General features: G+C 43.1%; 1 protein-coding gene across 1 annotated transcript in view; it reads left to right on the forward strand.

Annotated features, from left to right (window-relative positions):
- The window catches only part of FOXN2 (forkhead box N2), a 35,149-nt gene extending 12,814 nt beyond the window's left edge, over positions 1–22,335 (forward strand). Inside the window, exons 2-6 of the mRNA XM_080340883.1 lie at positions 1,901–2,451; positions 10,041–10,165; positions 14,434–14,498; positions 19,007–19,075; positions 19,540–22,335. Coding sequence (XP_080197009.1) covers positions 1,915–2,451; positions 10,041–10,165; positions 14,434–14,498; positions 19,007–19,075; positions 19,540–20,054 — 1,311 coding nt within the window. The 5' untranslated portion in view covers positions 1,901–1,914 and the 3' untranslated portion in view covers positions 20,055–22,335. The remainder of the gene's footprint in view (positions 1–1,900; positions 2,452–10,040; positions 10,166–14,433; positions 14,499–19,006; positions 19,076–19,539) is intronic.
- The last annotated feature ends 3,428 nt before the right edge of the window (positions 22,336–25,763 follow it).

The raw sequence follows: 25,763 nt of genomic DNA on the forward strand, positions 1-25,763 counted from the left end.
TGTGGAAACTGTCCTAGTCTTGCAATTGTGCTCTTGGAGTAGGAACTGGAGCATGAAACCAGAATGATAGCACATGTACAGGGACACAGAACTGTGGTGGGTTGTGGATTTTTTAAAATTTTTAAATTTATTTTTTTCTTTTTTAGTGGGCGATTTTACAGTTTAATACAAACCTCAGCTTTGCTGGTAAACTGCATCCATAGTTGGAGTGCCGTATGTTTATAGTAGGCTGGTATAGCCCGTGTATGTATAGATATACACACCACATCTTTAGAGGGGTCTTGTTGGCCTGTACTTGTGGTACAGTTATGTTGGCCAAAGCTGTCGGTGCGGCGAAGCTCCAACATGGTCACACCAGCAGAAAAACAGCTGTTAGCATAATGTAGTTTGATAGATGACATCTTTGAAAACTCTGAGTAAGATGATGCTTTTTGGTAGTGTAATGCCTCTAAAGCATAGGTAACCTGTTAGATATGGCATTCTGAGTGGCAGCTTTTATTAGCTATAATTATATATTTTTATATATATATATATATTTTTAAATTATTATTTATTTTTTTTTTAAGGAAATGTTCAAAGCAAGTGGTCAGCTGTTATTGCTGCAAGAGGTCTGAGCTGCCACCCCAGCAGGTGGTTCCTTCCCATTGAATGCTGGTCTCACCACCCTCCGCTCTGCGGGAAAGCTGGAGTTAGAGCAGCAAGCCCTTGTGAGAGGGGAAGGAAGCTCTTTCGGACCTGGGCAGCTCCAGCTGAACCAATGGGTGTGGGAACAGCAGTTCCAGCTAAAGGCCCTTGGAGAGATTATACAGAAGTATGTTTTTTATGAGTGTAAGAAGTGATAGCCCAGGCCAGTGAGAATGATATCTTGGGTTGGAAAACTGCCCCCATATGTATGAATGTTGGGCCTGGGTGCGTGAATGAGTGGGTCGGAATACCACCCACAAGATATGCATGGGAACGTGACTGAAAACAGTCACAACGTGAGTGTGGCATGTTTAGAATAACATTTTTTGTAAAAACTTTCTAACCTCTTGGTGCAGCCCTGTATCTGTGAAGATATAAATTGAGAACTGTTAATAAAAGAGAGCTCAGCTCTGCCTGGCTCTGCTCTCGCTGCTAACAAGAACTCTGTGCGTCTCTGTCTGCGTCCCGCTGTGTGTCGTTTCTAGTCGCCGCAGATGGGCTGGCCAGATCTTTCCCTGGTGGGAGCAGGGGGGCAGTTCTTGGGAATGACGGTGACTTGTAGAGGGTTGTAAAGACTTCATTTGTGCTGAAGCCACAAATTCACTTTATGCTGATTCAAGTTCTGCAACTTATTTTTTTACTCTTTGGGCACAAAAGGCAAACACACCTAAATAGGGTCAAATTGCAATACAATGAGTATAACTGCAGAGTTAATGTGAGAGCTGAATGGATCAGATTCTACCTGTTAAGGTCTTTTTTCAGATTTCAGATGTTGACGTCAAAATAGCCACTATTTCTGTGTCCTAATTGGCATTTCAAGATAGATACAGCAGTTTCCAAGTCCTTACCATATGTTCTGGTTATAGAATCACAGAACAGTTCGGATTGGAAGGGTCCTTCAAAGGTCATCTAGTCCAACCCCCTGCAATGAGCAAGAGAGTCCCAGTAAGCCTGGCCTTGAATGTCTCCAGGGATGGGGCATCTACCACCTCTTTGGGCAGCCTGGGCCAGTGTTTTACCAGTTATAAACCAGGGGGAGTTATCATGTGCTCATGAGATTACCAGGGGGCTGGTGTTGGACCCTGGCTCTCATCTGTGACTACAGTATTCTTGCACAGCATGGGGGTGGTATAAACCTGTATTTGGGTTTGGTGGGCTGCCATTGAACATGATTTTGAAGGTTTGCATTGCTTTCTGACTGTGTCCTTTGTTGCAGACCGATAAAGCTAAATGGGTCCAGTCACTGGAATGACTCCGGATAAGAAAGCTGAAACGCCAGGAACAGAAAAAGCTGCAGGACTACGGCAGTGTCATGGGATGGGAAGCTTGCCCGATGCAGGCGATGCCGGCAGGCCAAAGGCCACTGTGGTGGACAGAGATTCAGCAGATGACGAGCTCACAAATTTGAACTGGCTGCATGAAAGTACTAACCTTCTAACAAACTTCAGCCTTGGAAGTGAAGGTCTTCCGATCGTTAGCCCCTTGTATGACATTGAGGGCGACAGCGTGCCATCCTTCTCACCGTCCTGCTACCAGAACCCCGAAAAGACATCATCCACTTCCAAACCCCCTTACTCTTTCAGCCTTCTCATTTACATGGCAATCGAGCATTCCCCCAACAAGAGCTTGCCAGTCAAAGAAATCTACAGCTGGATCCTGGAGCGCTTCCCCTACTTTGCCACGGCACCCACCGGCTGGAAGAACTCGGTCCGACACAACCTCTCCTTGAACAAGTGTTTCCGGAAAGTGGAGAGAAGCCATGGCAAGGTGAGACCTGGCGGGAGGGAGGTGGGTTAAGGTTGAAGTTCAAGGGAAAATGGAGAAGACTCTGTGGTTCTAAAGTATTTTCTTTTCTTTTTTCTTTCCCCCCTTTCCCTTCATGTCCTCTAACACTTCATCTGCAGTTGGTTTGGAAATGCCACTTCTGACAAATCACAGGACGACAAAAGTCTCTTGATTTTCTTTAGTACTGACCTGGGTAGAGCCAGCTGTGCTGCATCCTTTTTAAAGCTGGCTGATGTGATTTGCAAAGGACACAGTTTCCACTTACTTGTGATTTTGTTATCCTTCAATACCCACCTGAAACTTTAGACATCTGTCTTAGGATGTCTTTTTGCTGAAGCTTCTTAAACTGATGCTCTCTCTATTTTCCCATACTGAAATTTCAGGGTGTGTTCCTCCTTCCCTGCTTTTCCAGTGCAGGTGTTGCCCATTTGGTTGCAGATGTGGTCTTCTGCAGGGCGCCCTTGCTTACAGGCACACTGTATATACGTGGCTGAGTGTTTCTCAGTCTAATAGCTGTCTGGAATATTAAACTGACTCTTTCTTTCACTTGTGATCTTCTTTTACACTTAGCACAGCTCTAGCTTTCCAATTACACTTAATTCCTGCATTTAATATACTGTGTTGCTTTAACGTCTGTCATAACATAGCAGCGTGTGTCTCTGCATGGTGCAGACACAAGCTTAACTTCTTAAAGTCAAAGATACTATTTTCTGTACAAATTCTTTCTTCTTCTGCCTCTTATGATTTTATCAGTGACTTCTTTCCTCCCTCTGTCATTTCTCATCCTATTCCTTAAAGAGCCGGCTCTGGCTTAAATAAACCAACAAACCACATACCAAAAGTCAACAAACAAATCCTGGACCCCTGTGCTTGGAGATCAGCCTAAGTGGTAACAGGCTTGTTATCAGAAATGCATGTGATGCTTGGCGTGCTTGACAGCTTTTCGCTGTAGAGGGAAATCCTGGAGCTGCATGGGCATTGGGAAGGGCTGCCTTGTCCTGTTCGGACTGAACATCACCACTTCTCAGTATCCCTGCTTTTACAATAAATTGTTAGGGTCTTGTTTTCCCAAGTAGCAGCTTTGCTCTGAATAAAAAAAAAAAAAAAAAATACTTTTTACTGCTGTGTGGCAATGCCAGAAACTCCCCCATAGGTGAGACCTGCTGAGTGCTAGGATGGCTTTTAATGTGGCTCCAGGGGACCAAGATGCTGCAATCTGTGTGTGTGTGAAGGATGCTGACCTGAGCAGCAACCACAAGCTGCTGCAGATGGCAAAGATCCCCTTGAAGGACTGGGTATCTCTTTCCAAGAAGGGAGACATGAGTTTCAGAAAAATTGGGGCAGAGAAGGGAAATCTAGAATCACACAATGTCCTGGTTTGGAAGGGACGCACAAGGGTCATCGGATCCAACTCCTGTTCCTGCATGTGACAACCCCACAGTTCACACCATGTGTCTGAGGGTGTTGTCCAATCTCTTCTTGAACACTGTCAGGCCTGGGGCCGGGACACCTCCCTGGGGAGCCTGTTCCAGTGCTCCAGCACCCTCTGGGTGAAGAACCTTTTCCTAATGTCCAACTTAAACCTCCCCGACACATGTTCCTGCCATTTCCTCGGATTTTGTCACTGGTTGCCAGAGGGAGGAGATCAGTGCCTGCCTGTCCACCTCCCCTTGTGAGGAAGCTGTGGCCGCCATGAGGTCTCCCCTTGGTCTCCTCCAGAATCCTAAATCTGTGTACGAGTTCCTGCTGTCTGTGGATCTGCCCTGTAATGCTCAGCCGTTTCCAGCCTGGAAACCCTCGCCGCTAAGCAGTTATCAGCCAAACCTGGTGTCCTGGTATTTGGGCAGCAGGAGCCTGAGAGTGTCTGGTCCTCTCCTCACCCTGCTGACTCCGCCAGTGTTGCTGGGCTTGGAGTGGTTGAAGAAAAGCTAAAGGAGGGCTTGCTGCTCGATGTGACACCTGTGGTAGGAAAGACAAAACATAAAGTAGGTACCACCACTACCAGTAAGGTGATGCTGATATGCTCTGTCATTATTTTCACAAGGCTATGAAGACTGCACATCTCTCTTAGAGCTTAAAAACAGAAACTGCATTTACCAAAAAAAACCCAAAACACCACACCAAAAAAGCCCCTCCTGAAACTTTGCCGAAGCTTTCTCATTTCCAGGACATAGTAGTTAAATCTTTACTTAGAAAAGGACCAGATGAGGGTACTGCTCCAAATTTTTCCTGCAAAGTAAGTCTGACATATGCAGACTCCTCAGGGCATGACTGGAATGCTGCAGACCCCTTTGGACGAGCTCCTCATGTGTCACTTGCAGTGAGCGGCTGGAGTTTGCAAGCTTCTCTTGCTGATTGTGCTGCCTGTAACCATGTGCTAGCAATGCCCTGTGTGCTTCTCTGAGAGGCCAAGATAATTTTGTATTTTCTTCCTTTTTTCTTTGTTAGTGGCTGTGTACACATACACAGGCACGTCGCAAGAAGAGCCAGAGGCCACAAATGCATTGCAAAGAGCAAGTTTTATTTTAGTTATCTCTCTGCTGGGGGATCTCCGAAGTAGCACCTAAGCTCCCAGGCAGATGTGACACCAGCTGGGACACAGGCTCTGGTCAGTTCAGCCCTGCTGGAAGATCACCAGGCCTGCTGAGCTCACCTGCATTTCAAGGCTTCAGGCAGGCACAGCCTCCTGGTCTTTCTGTTGTGAACAAAGCAGGAATCTCAGACATAGTGATAAGGTGCCTGGGGTTTCTCACAGGCCTATGTTATCTAACACAGAGGTTCTACTCATCAAGCACACGAGGTCAGTAAAACGATTAGTGTGATGTATGTGCTTTTTCTGCAGACAGGTGCAAGTCACTTGAGCATATTTACATTTAACTAACCTCCTCGCCAAATCTTCTCCTATATTCCCCTACAGTGGGATCTTAATTATGTCTTGAAGACGGCTTTTTTCTATCCAGAGTGCCTGTGGAAGCAGAGCTTCTTATGACATTGTTGCATGAGGAGCATGTTTTGTTTTGTAATATCAGGGTAAGAAGGGTTTTAAGGCCTTTCAAATGAATCTGGGCTCTTGTATTAGAAGAGTGTGCACAAGTCTGACAGGAGGGGAGAATCTGTGTCCCCCCATCCCAGGGCAGGCTGCATTCTGATACCTCCCTGGCTATTGGTGGCGGCTGTCAGCTACAAAGTCATCTCTTGGAGATCTGGCAGCAGAACTAGGAAGAGTCCTTCCTCATGTTTGTCATAATGCTAATATTTTGGTTTGGACTTCATGTTTCAAAGTGAATCTCCTCATTTCTACCTCCCCCACCACTTACTTACCCACATGAGCAGGCACTGCAGGGCAGTTTTGGGGCTCATGAACTGGATTAATTTTGGCGGGCGCTAACCTGGAAGAGGTGCTGCAGGAGTGTGCTTGCTGTGCCTTCACTGTGCCCAGACATTGTCCACAAGACCCTGCTGTAGCAGATGTGAAGAAACCTCTCAGGCACATGCAGGTGGTACCCCAGCACCAGCTCTCTCACTCTGCAGAGCCAGTTCCACCAAGCTGCATCTCATGGTGCTGCAGACGTAGCTGTGGATGGTTGTTCTGTTTGCACGTATGTTCGTATCAGCCAGATAAATACCTTTGCTTTGCCTGTCCCAGCAGGCTGTGGGTGTTCAAAAGTCTACGATGGCATTCAGAGCTTGAAGAGAGGCTGTCCTTGCTTGGATCACTGAAAAATATTTTATGTTGTGTTTTTCCTATAATGAATTGAAGAGTGCTGAGGGGAAAGTAACTGTTTTGAGATGTCTCATGAACCAGCACTTCAGTTGAGAGGAAGAACTTCTCATGCCATGGAAACAGGATGTATGTATGTCAAATCTCTGCCCTACTAAAATATACATTACCTTTTCTGTATGCACATATTGTGGTGCTGCCGTATTTAAGTGGTTTGTCAAGGTGTACCCCAGGTGATAGACTCACAGGCTGAAATACCCTTTATTAGAGTTGCAATTGAGCTGATGTCTGTAGTTACCCAGACAAATGAGATTTTGATGGTTCTCTAGCAATGGTGGATGAGAGCTGCAACTGATGAACAGTAAGGAGACAGTGCTGGAGCTGGTACCTGAGACACCTGCTTGACTTCCAGCATACCTGCTGTGGCCATGGTGCCCCTGAAGATGAGGTGTGATTGTGGGCTAGTGATCCTCAGAAGTAACAGCCAATGGTCTTTGCATCTTAAGCCCTGTCACACAGCTTGGAGTCAGGTGAAGAGAGGTCTACAGTGGGATGTGGTTTTATTTGATGGAGTGGTGTCTGATACATAGCTTGGGAGGATCTGGAATGAAAAGTATTTTGGAGTTGGAAGTCCTGAAGAGTCCCCCTGCTCTTTGCTAGACTTGTTTTTACAGCTGTGGGTTTGGGGATTTTTTTATTAATACTACTGGGGAGAAAAGGTGTGAGGAGGCTGGAGCAGTGTCCATGTCAAGCATCAATTTGGCATTCCACTGCTCAAACGGATGTGGCCCTGCCACTGTCTCCTCTGGTGGCTGAGGGAACAGGGCTTGAATATGTGCAAAAGGTCTCCCTTCCTTTTTGGTAGGTATGTGTTTTAGGTGATTTTTTTTTTTTTTTCCTTCCTTAGGGTTTTTTTTGTCTGTTTTGTTTTGTTCTGTGAAGAGATGGTGGTAAACAATCTTTGTGGCTGTTCAAATATCCAGACAAAGAGCAGGTCCCATCTATAAGCCTGTGGAGATGGGAGAGAGATGTCTATTATCTGATAAACTTCTTGGTGAACATACGATATACCTTCATGGACACAGACAATATTTTCCAGTGGTTGACCTAGCTCAAGTAAAAGCAGCTGGTGAGAGCTGCCCAAGCCCAATGGAGCCTCTGCCCAGGGCTGCTGCTCATGGGGGGCTTTCTGCAGTGTAGAGATGGGTGCCCACATCTGCAGCAACCCTGAGCCACCGGTACTGGCTGATTCCATTCACTTAAGTTGCTCCTTGGGCTTTCCTCGCTGGTCTGGTCATACCCAGTGGTTGTACTTCACTGCTGGCAGGGCAGGGACCACTGCAGGTTGGTGGTGAAGGTAAAGGAGAAGTCTGCACCATGATGGGCATCTTGTTTCAAACACAGGTTGCTGTAATCAAGCCCCAGAATGCTGGGGGCTGGAAACTTACTGTCTTTACAAAATAGCCCCAGTGCTTCAAAACACAGGAATTATTTTCCTTCCTAGTTTCCTTTATTTGACTAGATAAAATCCTACAAGTCAAATTAGAAATATGAAGAAAAAGATGATAGACAAAAAAAAATCATCTTGGAACAGTTTAACTGTCAGTTCATTTTGAGATGAAGAGTCAAAATGGCCTGGTGGCTGCTCCACGCTGACTCTGGAGGGCTGTTTCTGTACATGTTAAATAGAAGTTATATGTACATTTCAGCTAGCACATCAACAGTTGTCCCACTGTTGATGTGAAATATTGACCTCCAGAGGCAGTTTAGCATTTTGGATCATCTAGGCTTTGTCTTTGCTAGGAGAAATGGCAGAGTGTTTTGTTGTTGCTGTAGTTAGACTGGTGTTTTGTTTTAAAGCTGGATGTATCAGCGTTCTGTGGGGTTTTCAGCTCCAGTTGTGCACAGCATTCCCCTAAAGCATGGCACGGACTTTGGACCTGTGTTGACTTCCCTCTGTGTGTCTTTGCTCATCAGCAGATGTGAGTGCAGGGGTGCACAGGAACAGCCCCATGGCCATATCATCTCTTTTGCTCAGTGTCTCCGTTTAGTACAAATAATGGTGGGCAGGAGTGTGATTTTTGCTTTACACCTAACCTAATCTTACTGCACGAAGTAATACCCACCCAAAATCACTGTATTATATTATCAGGGCTGCAAGCTGGTGGGAAGATGAAAGAGGGGAAGCTAACCCCATTCCAGCCCACAGTTGAACCCAATTAGGTGTCAAGTGGATGTGTTTGTCCTAAGTAGTAGATAAAAGGGTATAGAGCAGTGGTGTGCTATTTGGGAGAGTTCCCACTGCTCCCTGAGGACGAGAGCCTCAAAGCTACTGAAGTGGGGAAAAAAAGGCAGAGCTGGGCAGGGTTGGGATGCTGGGGAAAGGGTTGGGGTCCAGCAGAGGTGCAGGGAAGATACTAGGGTGTTTGTCACTGAGATGATGATGGAACCTGTTGGGAGGGTACCCCCTGTAAGTGCCTAGCCAGCTATGTCACTCCACTAGCCACCAACAGTGAAGCAACTGTCTGTTTAATTAAAGATAAGCTTCTTGATAGGTATCTTAAAGGCTATGCTCAGTTTTAGCATGAAAAGTTTAGTATAAGAAAGCTTCAGGTTAAAAAAAAAATAACACAACTGAGAGATGCTGCAGCTCAGAGACACCTGTATGAAGGACAGTAGCTTCAACTAAAATTACAGAGCAGCATCTTTCTTTCTCAGCTGGAGCTCTCCCTGGTTTGATTTTTCACTATTGAGAGCAAAATATTTCCTCTTTTCAGGAAAAGTCCTGTGACTTAAACAGGACCACAGACTTACACGCTTTTTGGGTCTTTTTCTGTCTTAAATAGGTCATGGAGTATCCATCCATAAAATGGTATTGATACCCCCTCGATACTGGCTGGAGGAGGCTATCTGACTTCTGTGGGCTCGCAGGAGGTGCTCCATGAAGCTTGGGGTTTTGCTCTTGAGACTTTACCCCAAAAAGTCCTATAGAAAGGTCTTCCCATTCAGGTGTAGAGCTGCCCCATCCTTCTGCCATGCGCACGATCACCCCGTAACATCTGTTTTCCCCCCAAAAAAACTAGCTCTTCTGCTTGTAGAGCTGTTAGCTGGAATATCAGGTCAGTGATTATAGAATTGTTTTAACTTCCTATTTAATTTTCCTCTTTATGCTCCAAGAACTAACAGGCTTGAAAAACAGGGTTTTTAAATTTATATAGTGAGTATGTGAAGAAACACTTGAGAAGAGCAGGAGATGCTTTATCTTGCTGAACTTTTGGCATATCAAATTTAATATCAAGAATGACTAGCACAGTGGTGCTTACATTGTTATGTGCATGAAAAAATATATTAATTAGGTTTTCAGATTTTGAAAAAGTGGGAATAATCCTTCTTGTAGCTGAGCATCCAGCAAGTTGCTTTGATGGGGTGGTGTAAAGTTAAATTAGTATGTGGCCATATCTAAGCAAAGGGAAAGGTGCTTTGGTTTCTTACTTAGAAACCTGTTAATCAAAAGACTGCTGATCAATTCATTGATGCCTGAACGGATCCTTAAAATCACAGCTGTGTTTACCAAGTGTTTAAATAAGGTTTACAGCTTTCAGTGGATGAGCATGAGTGGAGGTGCTATCCCAAGCTGCAAGACGGGTGTTTCCATATGGTATAACAGGGGTCCAGGCACCATGCGCTCAGTTTTGGAGCACCCACTTTTTGTGCAGGTGATGTACACCAGCTGTATGGCGGTGGATGCCTACGTCATTGCATTTTGCTGCTTCATGGGAATACTGAATTAGAAATGACTACAACACCCTTTTCCCTGGATTTTCTAATTTGCGCTACTTCTTCCTTGCAGGTGAATGGAAAAGGTTCATTATGGTGTGTTGACCCAGAATATAAACCTATTCTTGTGCAAGCACTGAAAAAGCAGCCTTTTCCCTCAGCACTTGCGTTTTATACTCCGCCAGCATCACCATCAAGGTAGGTGAATTTCTCCATCGGAGCATGGTGCGTGGTTACGTTCCTCCACCAAGCAGAGGAAATGCCCGGGCAGATGCTGACACCTTGTTACCAGCTGCCACCCGAGAGAAGAATTTGAGTGGCGCTGAGGTGAGACCGGCTAGACAAGGCGGGGAGACGTAATGAGCTCAGGCTTCCCAGACAGCAGATCTGGGGTTCCTGCCCCAGTCATCTTTGTAACTGGGAGAGGTTAAAAGAAAGAGGTCAGGGCTGTGCTGGGTGCTTACTGGTGAGCTGCATTTCTCTGGAGGGAAGGCAGCCCCAGGAACTGGAGCAAAATCCTTCTTGAAGCACTGGGACTGATGTAGGGTGGCTGGTGCTGCTAGCTTGGACGGAGGTGTGTGTCTTCTCTAAGTCAGTCACCTGGTTATAAAATATGTATGTTCTATGCTGTTGTCAAAAACAATTAACTCTTCTGCAACCTGAAGTGCTGAGAGAGGTGGGTCTAAGAGCGGGGTGTTTTTCTCTGAGGCTGTTAAAAGCATTTTGCAGCAGGGATGGGAAAAACAGCCTTTACCATAAACATACTCTGAGGTGGAGCAAGACTTCTGAAATCAAGGCTTCCTCATCTGACACATTTTAATATTGGGCAAGAGATTTTGGGAGCATTTGAAGTCAACGTCATGCTTTCTCAGTAGAGGAAGAGGAAGGGCAGCTGGGTCAGCCTACAGAGGCAGGATGGTGAGGAGGAGGAGGACAGAAAGAGAGGAATGCGTTGCTGTTGGTGAACTCAGTTGTTAGGAAGGCATGTGGCTGGTTTAGCTAGTTCAGCAGAGAATTTGAGTGAGATAAGAGATAATTAAGGTCTCTGTACATTGCCCTATGCCTTAACTTTACTGCAAGGAGTTTCCTTAACAAACAGGAGGAACTGGGGTTACTGGAGCAGGATGTAGAACAGATAGCATTAAGCAGACATTTCTAAGGGTCCAACGGGACGCTGACCCTGGGAGCTGGCACCCTGGTGCAAACCTTCGCTGTCTGGCAGCAGCTGACGGTTTGTTTGGCGTGGGCTGTTCCAGTTGGGCTTGTAACCTGCAAGATGTAAGAGTCATGTCTGACCTTCCAGCTGTCTTGAGCCATAAAGGGTCATCTTGGGTCTGAACGAGCCAGGCACAAGTGTCCTGTTTTCCAGCTTCCCCTGGAACAGGAGTGTTACTAAAATAACCCTGAAGTATTTAAGAAATACTCAAATCGGAAAGAGAAGGCTGATGGTATTGTCAGGCTTTGTTTTGTGGGAACAAAGACTCTGGAAACTACTGTAATTGGTCTCAAGATGATAATGCTTTTAGAGGCATTAATGTTTCTATGTAAGGGCACAGACTTCTGTTTTTTCAGTATAACGCGAGTGAAGATGTGGTCCTTGAAAGCTTTGTTGACACTGTGTCTGTGTTAACACAGTCAAACTTGAAAATTTAGAGAATACAGATGGGAAGGGACCTCTGGATGTTGTTTGTCCAGCTAGAGGAACAGAGGGCCAAGACAGACTCAGCCTAGGGCAGGTTAAGAGCCTTGACCAGTTAAGCTTTTAATATCTCCAAGGTCTTCAAGATTAGTCCGATGATACAAGCATTGAAGTCTGATTTACTTAGCTTGTTTAAATACAAGATACTGAAATAAGGTGTAGGGAAGGAGAGATTTTATCTGAAGGCTAAAGTACTTGCAAGATCAGGACTTTTATTTGAAGCTGTTGTTCTTGGTAACTTTTTTCCTTCACTGAAGGACTAGTCACACTTGCCAACAATCACAATTACAAGGAAATCCTGGTCCTAATGAAGCCACATGGCAAAATTCCCACTGACTCTAATATGTGAAGGATTTTGCAGTGCTTGTATTTATGAGGACAACAAAATAAAACAAGCATTTTAAGACACCTGACTTCTTCCTAATGGAAGCTAGTGTATTTTCCTTTAATAATAAAATATTTGTACAACTTTCATGTGCAGAAAAACAGATTTTTTTTTTGTCCCCTTCCATGTTTAAAAATTCTTGGATTAGGTTTAAATTCTGGCCTAATTTTGGGGAAGGGGCCCCAAGGGGCTGCCTTGTGTGTGGAAAGAAAGAGAACGCCCAGAGAGTACAGCTGGAGGGAGGCTGGAAGGACTGTCCAAATTTATCTACAGAGCGATGCTAGAATTTGACTGTGAGAGTCTCTGAATTTTTCTAGTGTTCATAATTATTTTACAACGCATTTGCCATGAATATACCTATAATTCAGCAGGATTTTAAAATTTAAAGTGTTACTTTGAGCAGAAACTATCCAAAATGGTAATCTGTGTCTGATTACACTGAAATTTGTATCATTGTAAATGATTGGCATCACTGGTGCATTTTATTCCTGCACAGCTTATTCAACAAGTCGGTGCAAGGCCCTTAGCTGCATTCTGCTTCTCGTGTTATACTACGTGTACTATATCCCTGGGCTGAGGGGATGGCCAGGGTCCTCATCTTGTAAATACCTTATGCATAGCTTTTCTTAATCAATACTAAGCATTAATTTGCTGTAGGAAAGCTCTGTGTGGATGTGATTCTTAAAGCATCTGAGCTCAGCCAAAAGTATGCAGGTGTTTAGCATCTCTTTGTACAATTTACCTGCAAACTGCAGAACCAGCCCTGTTGGGGTGGGTGCATTGCGTTCCTTGTGATTTTTTTTAGTTTCTTTTTCCGCCTCCCCCCATTTTTGGATCTGTTACCTTTGCACTCCATCACCCCTACAAGAAAACATACTGGACAGTGAACTCAAGTTTTGCACATGTTCATGGTCAGCTGCACTGGATCCTTTCCCTTTGTTTAGCACACTGGGAAATGCTTGAATACTACTCTCCTTTGCAGTAGCTTTGGTTACCAGCGCCAGGCAGGCTGCAGTGGTGCAAGAGCTCCTTACATAGCTCAGGTGATGCATTTCGAGCCACCTTGCTTCGAGATATTATTATTATTATTATTATTATTATTATTATTATTATTATTATTTCTTCTCCTGTACTATCCCAGCCTTTGGAGCTGTTGCCAATGGCTGGCTGAGTTTGGATATAATGATGGCAAGTTGTAGCAGTGAGTATTGAAGGGACATCCCTCACTAACAGCTACGCAGAGCAGCTGGTCTCAGGGCTGTCGAGGTGTGTGCAGCCACAGCACCAGCCAGGGACAAATATTTTCTTCAAAATGCAACTTAAAGAGTGAAGATGTTAGTTTTAAAAAGGTGTTTTGAAAACTGAACTAATTGTTTGGGTTTCAGTTCATGATCTAGACAAGTAACTAAAAAGATTAAGCACTTACCAGCTTTGTGATTTTTGTGGGGATTTGTGGCTGTGCCTTATTTTGGAAAATAATGCTGCCAAATCTGGTAAATATAAAAGGTAAATGCACCTTAATGATAGAAATCACCCCATTAATCTCATAAGGTTGCTGTTAAAGGTTGGGCTTGAAAATTCTGCTTAACACCCTTTGAATTCTTCCAGTGACACTATAAAATATGCACATTGATTGCTATGTTTCATGCAATTTTAATTGTTGTGTACTGTTTCTATTGTATTTATTTATAACTGCATGCTAATTAACTGAGTAATTAGGACTGAATGTGTAGCAGAAAACCCTGTGAAAGTTTTAACTTGCCCACTATGCTGTAAGGTATTAAGCAGTACTTCACCAGGTACAAAGCTGATCTGATAAGGTAAAAAAGCAGACAGCATCACCAAAACAGCCTGGCTTCAGATAACTTCAAAATGAGCAGATATCTTGGTTTGGTTTCTTTTTGTTCTTCCTCAGCTTTTTGCACGACACTATCGTTTGTTTTTGTTAATCTCCCACCACCGTTTCCAGGAGCAGATGAACACAACCGGTCCTTACCTGTTCTGTTGTTCCTGAGCTGTCAGCATTCCTGTATAAGCTAATGTTTTGTTCATATGTAGGTTTTACTTACTATAAAAAAATACATATATTCATTAAATTCCAGCCTTTAGGCGAGTACATAAAATCTGTAGAAGTTAGTATCTTTTGCCAACAAGACTTTTGCTTAGTGTGTGTTTGGAGATGTTTTTACATCCATTGGCTTATAGTGCTACATAAACCATCAGCCAATGTATCAAGCCATCTACTTAGGGCAGTAGAAATTGCTTGCCCACCAAACTGTGTTGATTTTACTTTTCTGTGATCATAGTATTGTGTTTACTGTACTTTGTACAAATCATTTATTTAATTAGGGCTTGACTTTGACGTGTTGAATTTCTTTTCAGTAGGTCAGCATCCCCTCACTATCTCACTTCAGTCCTTCAGCAGAATCATGGCCGATCTCTCAAAGGTAAACATTTAATTTTCTTTCGCTCTGCTCCCTGGGTTTTAGTCACAAGCATGTACTGAAACCCAGCTGATGATGTGTATGGACCTGCTCTGAAGAGTCTGCTAGATTATGATAACAACTGATGTAGTAGAATGCATGCTCATTATGTTAGCCACCTGTGTATTAAGTTAAAGCCAGAAGGTGAATTTCAAGATGTAACACAGGCCATCTAGTTCTGCCAGCAAGGTATTAGCAGACACATCACTCCCAAATATGACCTAGTTAAGAATGAAGAGTTTGGTACAAAACAAACCTGAAAGCCGCATATCTCTACAGTAGTTTTGTTGCTAACCAAGAACTGAGAACAAAAGGCAGCAAACTTTAATGTATAAAACCTGGGGATGTGGCCGCCGAAGTGCCTTAAAGTTGGTTGGTTGATATAAGTGGGTGGGAAAGCATGACAGGATTTGCAGGGGAATGTGGAACGGCAGGTGTGCTTTAGATGAGTGCTTCACAGGTGTGTGTTACTTTTCACTCCTCACCAAAAAGTTGAGCACGAGCCGGTGTTTCTGCCAATGTTGTTTTGCAGGAAGACCTAAGTTCTAGATATTAATTCGGTAAACAGAAGATCCTCATGATGTCTGTTTAGTTTAAGGTATCACCTTAAAAATTGAAAAATGTTCATTTTAACTCCTGGGATAGAGGAATAAGATGGCTTTAATATATGGACTCCAAATACAGGTCTTGATGCTGTAGGCTGCAGTGCCGCTCCTCAACCAAGTTTGTATCCTTCTGCGTTTCCTGCACTAGTAATGAAGTAAGTGCAGGAGAAAACAAGTCATGTCCACAACCACAAGCTTTTATGTTGTATAAATGTTATTTAACTGTAGTCAAAGAAAAAGCTTGGATTGGACCGAGTCATGCTTAGGATATTACTGTGGGTGAATGATCTCTTCCAACCATGGCAGGAACTCTGTAGCACAACACATTTCCCCTTCTAGGAAGCTGACCATAGGTGTCTGTAGATGATGTTTTGGATGGTGTCTGTCCGTCATGGTTGTGCCTGCAGTAGCTGGCACTGCTCTTTGGGCAGCCTTTTGCACTTGCAAACCTGCCCAAGGGGTCGGATTGGCACCGGCAGCAGCGTGTGAGCTGGGCAGGAGATGTTGAGGTAGCTACGCTGGTGCTTTTGTAGCAGGGACAACCCCGAAGTTGTGTTGCTACTGAGAAAGAATGCAGGTTTTGAGGGGTTGTTTTGCTGTTTATTTTTCAGGGAATCCCTGCTGAAGTGCAGCACCGCTTGCCTTTCTGGTGTCCCCTTCCTCTGCCTACTGGGATATACCCACTCTTACAGGTTTTAACGAGCGTTAGGGTAACAAGGACTTGGCCATGGTTCTGTCCTAGGGATTTCTACTTTCACTTTCCATGGTGAAAAACAGCCAGACAGATTGTGTATTTAAGATAGAAATCTGTTTCTCATTGACAGTCAAATGCAAATAGAAGTAGCAACAGCTGTTGAACAGAAGACAGTTATTTCATTTTCCCCTATGCGCTTTTTAAAAAGTTTTCTTCATTTTAAAACATGTAAGTGGGCCTTGGTAGCAGGACGGAGCTAGACACCATGCTGAGGTATCACAGCATTTCTTCAGAAGCCTGCTGAGCACAGGTCTTCTACCTCAGTAATAAAGCTTAAGCCACTGAAGGCTTATCCTCATCAAAGATAATAATTTTTTTAGAAGTGCTGAAAAGTGAATCGTGCTCATTTGTTAAAGGGCTGATCCCAAGAAAAAGCAAGCATATGTTAATTTGTAGTGGAGGAGTATTGGTAAAGCTCTTTCAATAGGATAACCAAGGGCCACTGACAAAGCAGGGCTTCAGCAGCACAGCGGACATCCAGCTCTCCGGTGTTGCTAGTGCAGTGGGCTGTCGAGGTGAGAGGGTTTCTTGTAGTTTTTGGCCACAAACCGGAAACATTGATTAGGCAGCAAAGCCAAGTGGTTTTTAAAGACCAAGCAGCTGCCTGGTAATTGCCGTGCATCCAGATGGAGGTTTTCTGGTGGTACCCAGGTAGCCAGGCAGCGTCCTGGTGAAGGAGGTCTCCTTGGGAAGACCCAGGATTCTCAGGGCTTGTTAGAGAACACAAGAAATGCCCCTCCTCTTAATGATTTTGCTGGTGTGTCCTGTGGCAGGTTTGGAGATTTTGCTGTTCTGATGCTGTTCCAAGTTGCTACACTGGGGGTGCTGAAATAACAACATGTATCTGCTGTCACTTAATTTCTGCATCTTGGTGAAGATGTTCAGCATCTCCCTGGCATTAGAGGAAAGCCATTAATGTTCCTGGGGTCATACAGGGCAGCTGTTGTTCAGATTAAATAATTCCTTGTAATAAGGTGCCTCCTCAGCCATTCTGCTGGGGAAGCATAAATTTGGGAATACTGCTCTGTCGAGGAGAGCGATTGCAGATGAAGCCAAAGCACATTAATGGTGATGCAGAGCACTGCTAAGAACTTGCTACATAGGTGTCTCTCCTCTTTCTTTTTGGGTACTAACATGCAGAAATGCGATTTGCATTCTGTAGTAATTTTGTGTTGCATTAATGCCTCCAATTCCTTGTCATTTTAACAAGGTGGTACTTACATACCAACATCATATATTTGAATAAAATGTCTGTGATAGCAAGAAAGGAATGGGAATATTTCACTTTCTGATTATGGTAGTGGAGGAAAGTAACTCCTCATCCTTTTTTGTTTTATCAGTTGGATACATATGACTTGTAAATTCAGGAGCCCTATTGCTACCAAGAAAAAAAAAAAAGACAAAATGGGCTAAAATAAAATAATTTAATGAGTGAAATGCGATAGACCTTAAAGTGTACTGCTTTTAAAATGATAGAAAGTGAAAACACAAGGAGCATGTGTATGTTTTATAACCTGTGTTGGAAACAGCAGCTCAGTTCCATGTTGGTACAACATTCCCACGGTGATGTCATTATACTAATATTTCTCCTTGACCAAGACGAAGTTAAGGACAATTATAGAGTCATAGAATTGTTTAAGTTGGGAAAGACCTTTAAGATCACGCAGTCCAACCATTAACCTAATACTGCCAAGTCCACCACTAAACCATGTCCCTAAGCACCACATCTACACATCTTTTAAACAGCTCCAGGGATGGTCACTCAGCCACTTCCATGGGCAGCGTGTTCCAGTGCCTGACAACTGACAACCCTTTCATGAAGAAATTTCTCCTAATATCCAAATTATATAAGATAAGGAAGCCAAACTGATGATTTTGCAGTCCCTTTCCCAGTACTAACCCTAACATAGTTAATGCATATGATGGAAGCTGGATGGAGGGAGGGGAAGAAATGCTATAAAAAATGACGTTGCTGATGTTTTGCTTCAGCAATTCTCACCCCGGTTCCAGTTCAGCAGGACTGAGAGCCCATTCAGCTCGCTGCCGGCACCTTCCATGCATTGTCTTCCAGCCCTGCTTCTCCACTCATCACTCATACGTACATACATATGTACCCCTCAGATGTGGTCTTTTTCTCTGAGACACGAAGGTTCTTGTGGGAGCTCACCATCGCTTTGCTCCTCTTTTGCCTGGTTAGTCCACTACATATATATGTCTTATATATTTCTCTCCTGTATCAGGAGAGAGATATATAGCCTATATCTCCATCATCCATAGCTGAAGTGAGCAAAGGAATACTTTGGATTCCCTGTTTTTTTAAAGTGCATGAGCATGTCCTGAAATGAGCGGGGAAGGCGTGCTTGTTTCTTTTCCTTTTCACCTTGTTCTGGTTGGAAATGTCATTCCTTGCCATAATATCCTGAAAGTGCCCTTTTTGAGATGTAAGTAGTCCAGTCTGTGTGGCAAAGGATGGAGTTTTACAGCAGCGCTTGTCACTGTAGTTAAAAGTGCCGCCATTCACCTAAATCTTTTAAAGTGCCTATTTATTATTTAGATCCTCATGCTTTCTAGAGCAGTGCCCTTTCCCCACTCGTCTTCTCAATTTCTTCCATTTGGCTTGTTGTTAGTGTGAAAAATACTGCTGGAGGAGAGAAGTGTGCTGAATTAGTGCTGTGTTAATGAGCGTATTCGCTCCTCAGCCTCTTCACATAACCAGGGTATGAAGCTGCTGAGATGCTTTGCTGTGGCATATGCATAATCTTTCTCTCTCAGCTGGTGTGAACAAAAGCCACTTGTTGATAAGTATAGCAGCAGCATCATCGTATGAATGTCTAATTAATAATGTTGCTGATTCTTGGCTTCAGCTTTGGTAAGTGCAGTGTGAGAATTCAGCTTTTGAAAATTCAGGTTTTGAATATCATAGTTAAGATATGAGACTGTTCTATAACTGTATTGCACTGTAGAAGAGTCATGCTCTGTCTAAATTAATCCATTTCCCCCCTGGCTCTTTATTGTAGGCCAATATATGCAGATAGATATTCTTCGTAGGTTCTAGGGACCTCATTTTGTCAGGCTTACCTGAGGTCTAACGTTTTGCTACTTCTCCTTCACAGAATCCGACATTGATGCTGCTACTGCAATGATGCTGTTAAATACTTCCATTCAACAAGGGATGTTGGACTGTAAGCATAAGCCATTTACTCTGTTTTTCTTCTCTACCTACTAGCTAAATGTTTTTTCTGTAAAGTTTCAGGGAGTATGGTCTGGTTTCCAAATAGTAAGAGCAGTCAAGAAGCAATTCTAGTTTGATTATTCTTTGTGCTAGCATCACAGAGTTCTATAGAACCACCTTCCCCCCACCCCCTGCCCCCAGTTAATTTTGGGGTTTTTTTCTGCAAAGTTCTTCTCCTGCCCTCTTTGTGTGAGATGGTAAGCAGACATTCTTGGCTACTTCTGCTTCTCCGGCTCTTACTTGTGATCAGTTGAAGGCTGTTGTCCTCTGTGCATGACAGTAAATGTGCACAAGATATTATGACTCTGAAATGCTTGCGTTCAGCTTACTTTGCAGTCAGCCAGCCACAGCATGCTCATTTTGCAGGTGAACTTATTGAAGCATTTGCTTACTGACTTATCTTGTCCTTAATAGGTGAGAAACCTCAGCCTCTGAAGGCGCCTAAGAAGAGGAGTTATGGCAGCGCATTCAATCCTCCCAGTTCCATAAATTTGCAAGAAAATGATTCTGCAGCCACCAACATCGATCCGAAGGAGGATCACAACTACAGTGCCAGCAGCATGGGTTCCCAGCGCTGTGCATCTCGGTCCAGCGTGTCTTCCTTGTCCTCCCTTGATGAGGTGTATGAATTTATCTCCAAGACCAGCCATGACGGAAGCGATGGCAGCGAAGGATTTCACAGCGAAGTGGATACAGATGTTGACTATGAAGATGATCCTCTTGGAGACAGTGGCTATGCATCACAACCTTGTGTAGATACCTCTGAGGGATGTCAGCCAAACAAAGCACTTGAGGAGTTATGTCAAGAAATCGATGAGGAATTGAAAGAAGCAGCAGGGTCTCTGCTCCACCTTGCTGGCATCCAAACGTGTTTGAGTTCCTTAATAAGTACTGCAAAGACCCACTGTCACAAGCAAAGGAAAAAATAGTGTGTTTGTCAGTGTTGAATATATACATATATTTTTTTTAATTGTGGCAATACTCTTCTACTTTTACCCTTCACAAGGGAGATCAAAGCCATAAGAGGACTCATTACTTTTTTATTTTTGGCGCTAACTATAATTTAGCCATTTATTTTTAAATCACTGCCTAAAAAAGAAAAATAATCTTCTCAGATTAGAAGAGATGCATGACTTGTGAAAACCTGAAAGCATACTCCTTAATGATCCCTTTTATTTTTTTTTTCTTTTTAATAGTTTATTTTTTTTCTAGAGATACGTTTATTCAGATGCACATTGTGGATCATATTTACGTCTCTGCTGGCCCCATCTGCAGAGGAGACTCTTGCCCTGTCTAAGGGCTCTGACTTCCATGTAAAGGATTAAAAAGGAGGAGAAAAAAGAAAGGGGGGGAAAAAAAGGGTTCTGGCCTTGCTTGCCTCCTCCCACTCATCCTCTCTTCGCTCTTCTGAGACAGGTCCTGTGGAAACGCTGGTGAAGCAGCTCTGAGTGGCTGCAGCTCTCAGCCCATCTGACACAGCAGCAGAAAACCTGTAGCACTGCAGGAGCTGCTTTCAGCAAGATGCGAAGTGCTGCCTGGAAGAGTGGGGATTGGGGTTAGCTGAGGTGGGTACCACCCACAGCTTTCTCTTTTTAACTCCTTCCCCCAAATCTGCTGTGTGCAGGTCAGATCCCTGAAGGAAATCTTTTTTTTTTCTTTTTTTTCCCATCTTGAGACGAATTGTCTTTTTTTTTTTGGGTGGTGTGTGTCCTTTTCATGCAGATGCACAACGTGCATACACGCACCTTGGATGTAGCCAACAGTGAAACTTGCCAAGTTTGATGTTGTCCTTGTGTTACCTTTGTGTTATGACTACTGTTGAACACGTAGTAGCTGTGCAGTCCTGCAACATCTGCCCTTCTGCCCCACTACACCAATTCAGGGGAAGAAAGGACCCAACAATTTGATGGTGGTGACAACATGGACGAGGTGGAGGCTTTAAGTGGCCAAGGTGATGAATGGCGGCTGAAAAGGGAACATCTTACCCCATAATCTGAGAGACAAAATAGAATAGCTTCCTTTTGGATCAGTGAACCCTAAATTGCTTTGGGGTTTTTTGCCCCTTCCACCCATCACTCGGGTTTCTGTGTGTGTTTTTTTATTTTTGGTTGGGTTTTTAGTTTGGTTTGGTTTTTTTGGTCACCTGGGCTGTCCATACCTTTTGTTTCTCATCACTGTGCCTTGTGCTGTGTGAGTCCTGTGTCAGCCTCCTGCCACATAGAGGGCATCTAGCGAGCAAGGCTTCAGCCTATGGATGTGCATCGGAGCTCAGGAGGACCTCTCTGTTTTGGGAAGAAACTCCTTCACAATTCATTTTTGCAATAAAATAATCTCTTGGTACTTCCCAGACATCCTTTGGCCAAAAATGTTTTAGTGGTATGGTGACGTTTTTTCCTCTATTGTGTTTTGTTTGTTATTGGTGGTTGTTTGGTTTTTTTTTAATCTTGGTAATTGCTTACATCTTCTTAGTTTTTTGGTTTTTTTATAATTTTCTGATCAAAAATGGCTAAGCAGTTCTGTTGGACTGGGTTTTAACAGTACTGTAAGTATAAGGATGCCTTAAGTATGTTGCAGAATCTTATACAGCTATCAAAGGTCATCTTTTCCTGTTCCCAAAAGGTAGCGTGATGTGCCATAGATGTTCTCCCTAGCACGTGAAGCTGGTGCTTCCGGCAGGCGTTGGGCTAGCTGGTTGAAAATTAGGAGCAGAGCCACCTAGGAAACCAATACCCACTGTCTGGGTTGTTGAAAAACAGTGTTGGATTCAGCCAAAAGTTAACCTTTCCCTAATGGGGCATTTTTTCTGGCTATTTGGAGGCCTGTCTTAGATTAGTGTGGTGGTTTGTTTTGTTTTGTTTTTAAATTATTTGTCAGTCTCTTCACGAATACTGCCATAAACCGTCTACTAATATACGAACACAGCCGTGCTGCTGAAGGTCTGTTGCTCTGAGGGCCTGTCCCAGTGCCTCTTGAAGACAACGCTGGTGCTCCCGCTGACTCAATGGCTGTTGGATCAAGCCTGAAGTATTTCAGGTTCTTTGTGTTTTGGAATTTAAAGCCAATATTATTGTTTTTGAAAGCACAAACACTAGGAAAAAAAAAAGTTGCGTTTTTTGTTTTTCAATGACTTCAGTTTTAAGAATGTTTTATTTCTTGAAAGGGAAGAAAAATACTCTGCTGCATTCCTGCTTTGTGTGAACACCCGTTAGCCTACACCTGTAACAGGGCAACGTGTGTGCAGATGTGTGTGTATTCTGGATATCACAAGTTGTGCATTAGCCGATTAGATCTGATATCACATGTGTTACTGATGGAAAGTAGGGATAAAACTCGCTATTTAAAGGAAAAATGAAGTACCAACGCAGCGGTTCTTAGGATTTAGGGGTGTGGAGATGTGAATGCTTGGTGGAACTCAAGGGTTGGCTTTTGTACCTTGATGGAAAACTGCAAAGGATTTGTTGATTTTAGTGTTGATGGGAAAACAAGGATTGAGGTGCAGAGGAATGGTGTGAGCCGTGCAGGATGCTGCTGGGGCTGCGGTTCCAGCCGCACACTGGTGAAGAGGGGTGCTGCCTGGCTCCTGCTGAAGGTGGTTGCAGCTTTTCTGTAGCTTCCAGTGAAAGCCGGATCAAGGGCCAAGTACTCTGGAAACTGCGGTTGTATTCAGCTCCATGCTTTGGTTTGGTTCTGAATTACTTGCTTGCCCCAGATAAAATTTAAGAAGGTTAATACTTACTGGTAGTGTGGCTGTGCTACTGTTAACCCTGAAGCTGGTGATAATGACTTCAGCGTTTCTGAAGGGATGGGGTTGGGATGCTAACAGTGTGTTTAATTACCATATGAAACAAGCAATAAAACCATACTAATCAGAAGTGTGCAGTGAAAGCTGCATCCAACCTTACGGCTCTCAGCCTGGGAGGACTGGAACCGTGGAAGGGGAAGTGGGGCCACGCTCTCCATGCTTTGCTGCCTTCCCTCTCCCATTGCAAAGGAGAAGGCAGCTGATCCGTGCTCCTGACCCGTTCCACCACATTGTCCCATGCCTCTGCCCTCACGGTTTGGGAGGCAAAGGCTTCCAGCTCAGTTGTAGAGCTCCCTTGGTAGTGGGAGAAGAGCTGCCCTTCCTTTCGCTTACGTACCTAGCATTGGGTTTGGGTTGTTTTGCCACCTCAGTTAGAGACCCTGGTGTATATAGTATAAATGGAATATAATTAAAAGTTATTTTGATTGTTGGGTTTTGGTTTTTTGATTCAGTTTTGTTTTTTAAGTGACATATGTAAAACGTTCATGCCAACAGTTGACTCAGATATATTTTGGCAAGAAAAGTATTAATGACCACATTCAGTTCTTTAAATACAGTGAAGAAGTGTATGAGGCTTGTGTACAAGGGAGGCTGCTCTGTTCAGGGTAAATCTGATGTGAGTACTGTATGAACCTGTATTGGCCTTTCAGATTCCCATACTAAATTACTGCTTTTGTAAAGGTCACATCAATCATTTTACAATCCGACTGTAAAGTCGAAGTTGGAGGGTTTGCAACTTTTCATCAGCCTGAAAGTAAATACAAGCTTTAGTTAAAGTACACTCATACACATTAATAATGGTGTAGTCAAAATATTTATTGAAAAGGTAGAATATTTTAAATGTTGCACCTGCCATTATATCTTAAAGCACATTCTTCACACCTAACTGCCAGTGCCATTATCAAGTCTGTTTTATAAATGTACATTTCTTCAAACTAAAAAGTGCATAATTAAAAGTATTATGTTACTGCCATATAGTGATATAAAACATTTTATAATTGCCAATTCATTGTAACTATTATTTATTTAAAAGTGAATTGTAAGAATGCTTTCTGATCAAATGAACCAGAGTTGTTTTTAAACCGTTCCCCTTAGCTTGTTTCTAATGTAGCATAAGCAATGTCCTTGGGTTTGTTTAGAATAATTTTGCCAGTAGGTGACCAATTCTAACCCTTTTTCCTCCAGTTTAGTCCTTTACCCCTTTTAAAGACGATTTACAGAAGTTTAGTTTTTTGTATGCTAATCTCTGTTAATTAAAATGTTTATAAAGTTTATTTTTACCAAAGAGATGCAATTCATTATGACAAAATGTTGCAGAATAAAACTTTGTTTTATAACATTTGTGACTTTTCTGCCCACATTTTTCATTCAGATGATCAAAGGGGCTTTTCTAAAATAAACAGCATTGCAAACAAGAAAGGACTGTGTTCTCTCTTTATCTACAGACCCTGGTCTCAGGTGGTGTGCCAAGTCCCCAACCTTGCCATGTAAATCTCTTCCACAAGACTGGGCTAGTGTTAAAAGCTAAATACGTAATTCATTGTAGGTCTCCGCTTGGTTAAGACTTGCATGCGTGTGCATGTCATCTGTACAATAACAGAACCCTATCAATCCATTGTACAGTTTGGTTACTGTCAGGTTCACCCATAGCTGGCCCATAATATTTGAAGAGCATCTTACTAAGGCAAGATTTCACCCTTTAACCTGGAAGCTAAGCTATATTTTGACACCTTGGAAATTGCTGAGATACTACTTCATATCATTTGCTGCCTTGTGCAAAGATTTGTTTAAACAGAAATAACTTGAATCTTTTCCTGATGAAAGATCTGTGGTGACTTACAGTTCTGTATTCATATCATTATGGCTAAGTTGCTTCTATGACACTCAAAAAGATCAACAGCATTGTACAGGGCAGGTAATTTTACAAGCATGTCCCTGGATAAAGCTGCATAGGTCTTGTTTGGTATTTTTTCAGTATTTACTTTTGTTTAGATATGATTTATGGCATCTGTTGGGTCTTTATACATAAGGCCTTACGGGAAGCACAGTGGTGGGACCACCCCTCCCTTCTTTAGCAGCAGATAAATACTCGCCATCCCGCTTCTCACATGCATCCCTTGCTGTGCCCGAGCAGCGTCCCCTCCAGTGCGCACACACATGCCCTTCCCATGCCCAGGAGGCAGAACTACCACAGCGGGAAACAATACGACACGATGTTTATCTCTCTTAAGAGCAGACATTGATCCCTCTCTTCTAATTTTTTAGTATCACTGTGTTAAGTTTCTTCTGTAGGATCTGATGGAAATACAGTTCCTTTTGCAATACTTGAAGTGATACAGTAGATTTTAACAAAGGCATGCCTTCATCACCATATCAAATAATATTTAAATCATAAATTATAGAATACATATGTACTATAAATATATTTGATTTAGTGTTCATCTTAACATACTGATAAGAGAACAACTGCTTTAATGAGTTCAGACAAAATCACAGCTATGTATCATATCTTAATGATATCTTTCTAATTGTTATCCACTATATCATGCCAAGAAAGCCTTAAGTTCATTGTTAAATTTTCCAAGTGTTTTCCTCTGTGACAACTTTGCTGGGAACCCCACTCTGTATGGAGCCACAACTCTCAAAATAAAGCATTAACTAAAGCAATTATCCGCTCACACCAGCTGTATTTTAAGGACATTTGTTGAGGAAATACTTACTTATTTTGTGAGGATGGCTGTCTAAATTTGACACAGAATATGGCTATACTTTCACAGATCTTGAGTTTCCAGATACCACTGTTTAAGCTTAGTTTGAGTAGTCTGAAGAAATATAT

Source organism: Nesoenas mayeri (assembly GCF_963082525.1).
Source record: "Nesoenas mayeri genome assembly, chromosome: 3".
In the NCBI taxonomy this organism is placed as follows: domain Eukaryota; kingdom Metazoa; phylum Chordata; class Aves; order Columbiformes; family Columbidae; genus Nesoenas; species Nesoenas mayeri.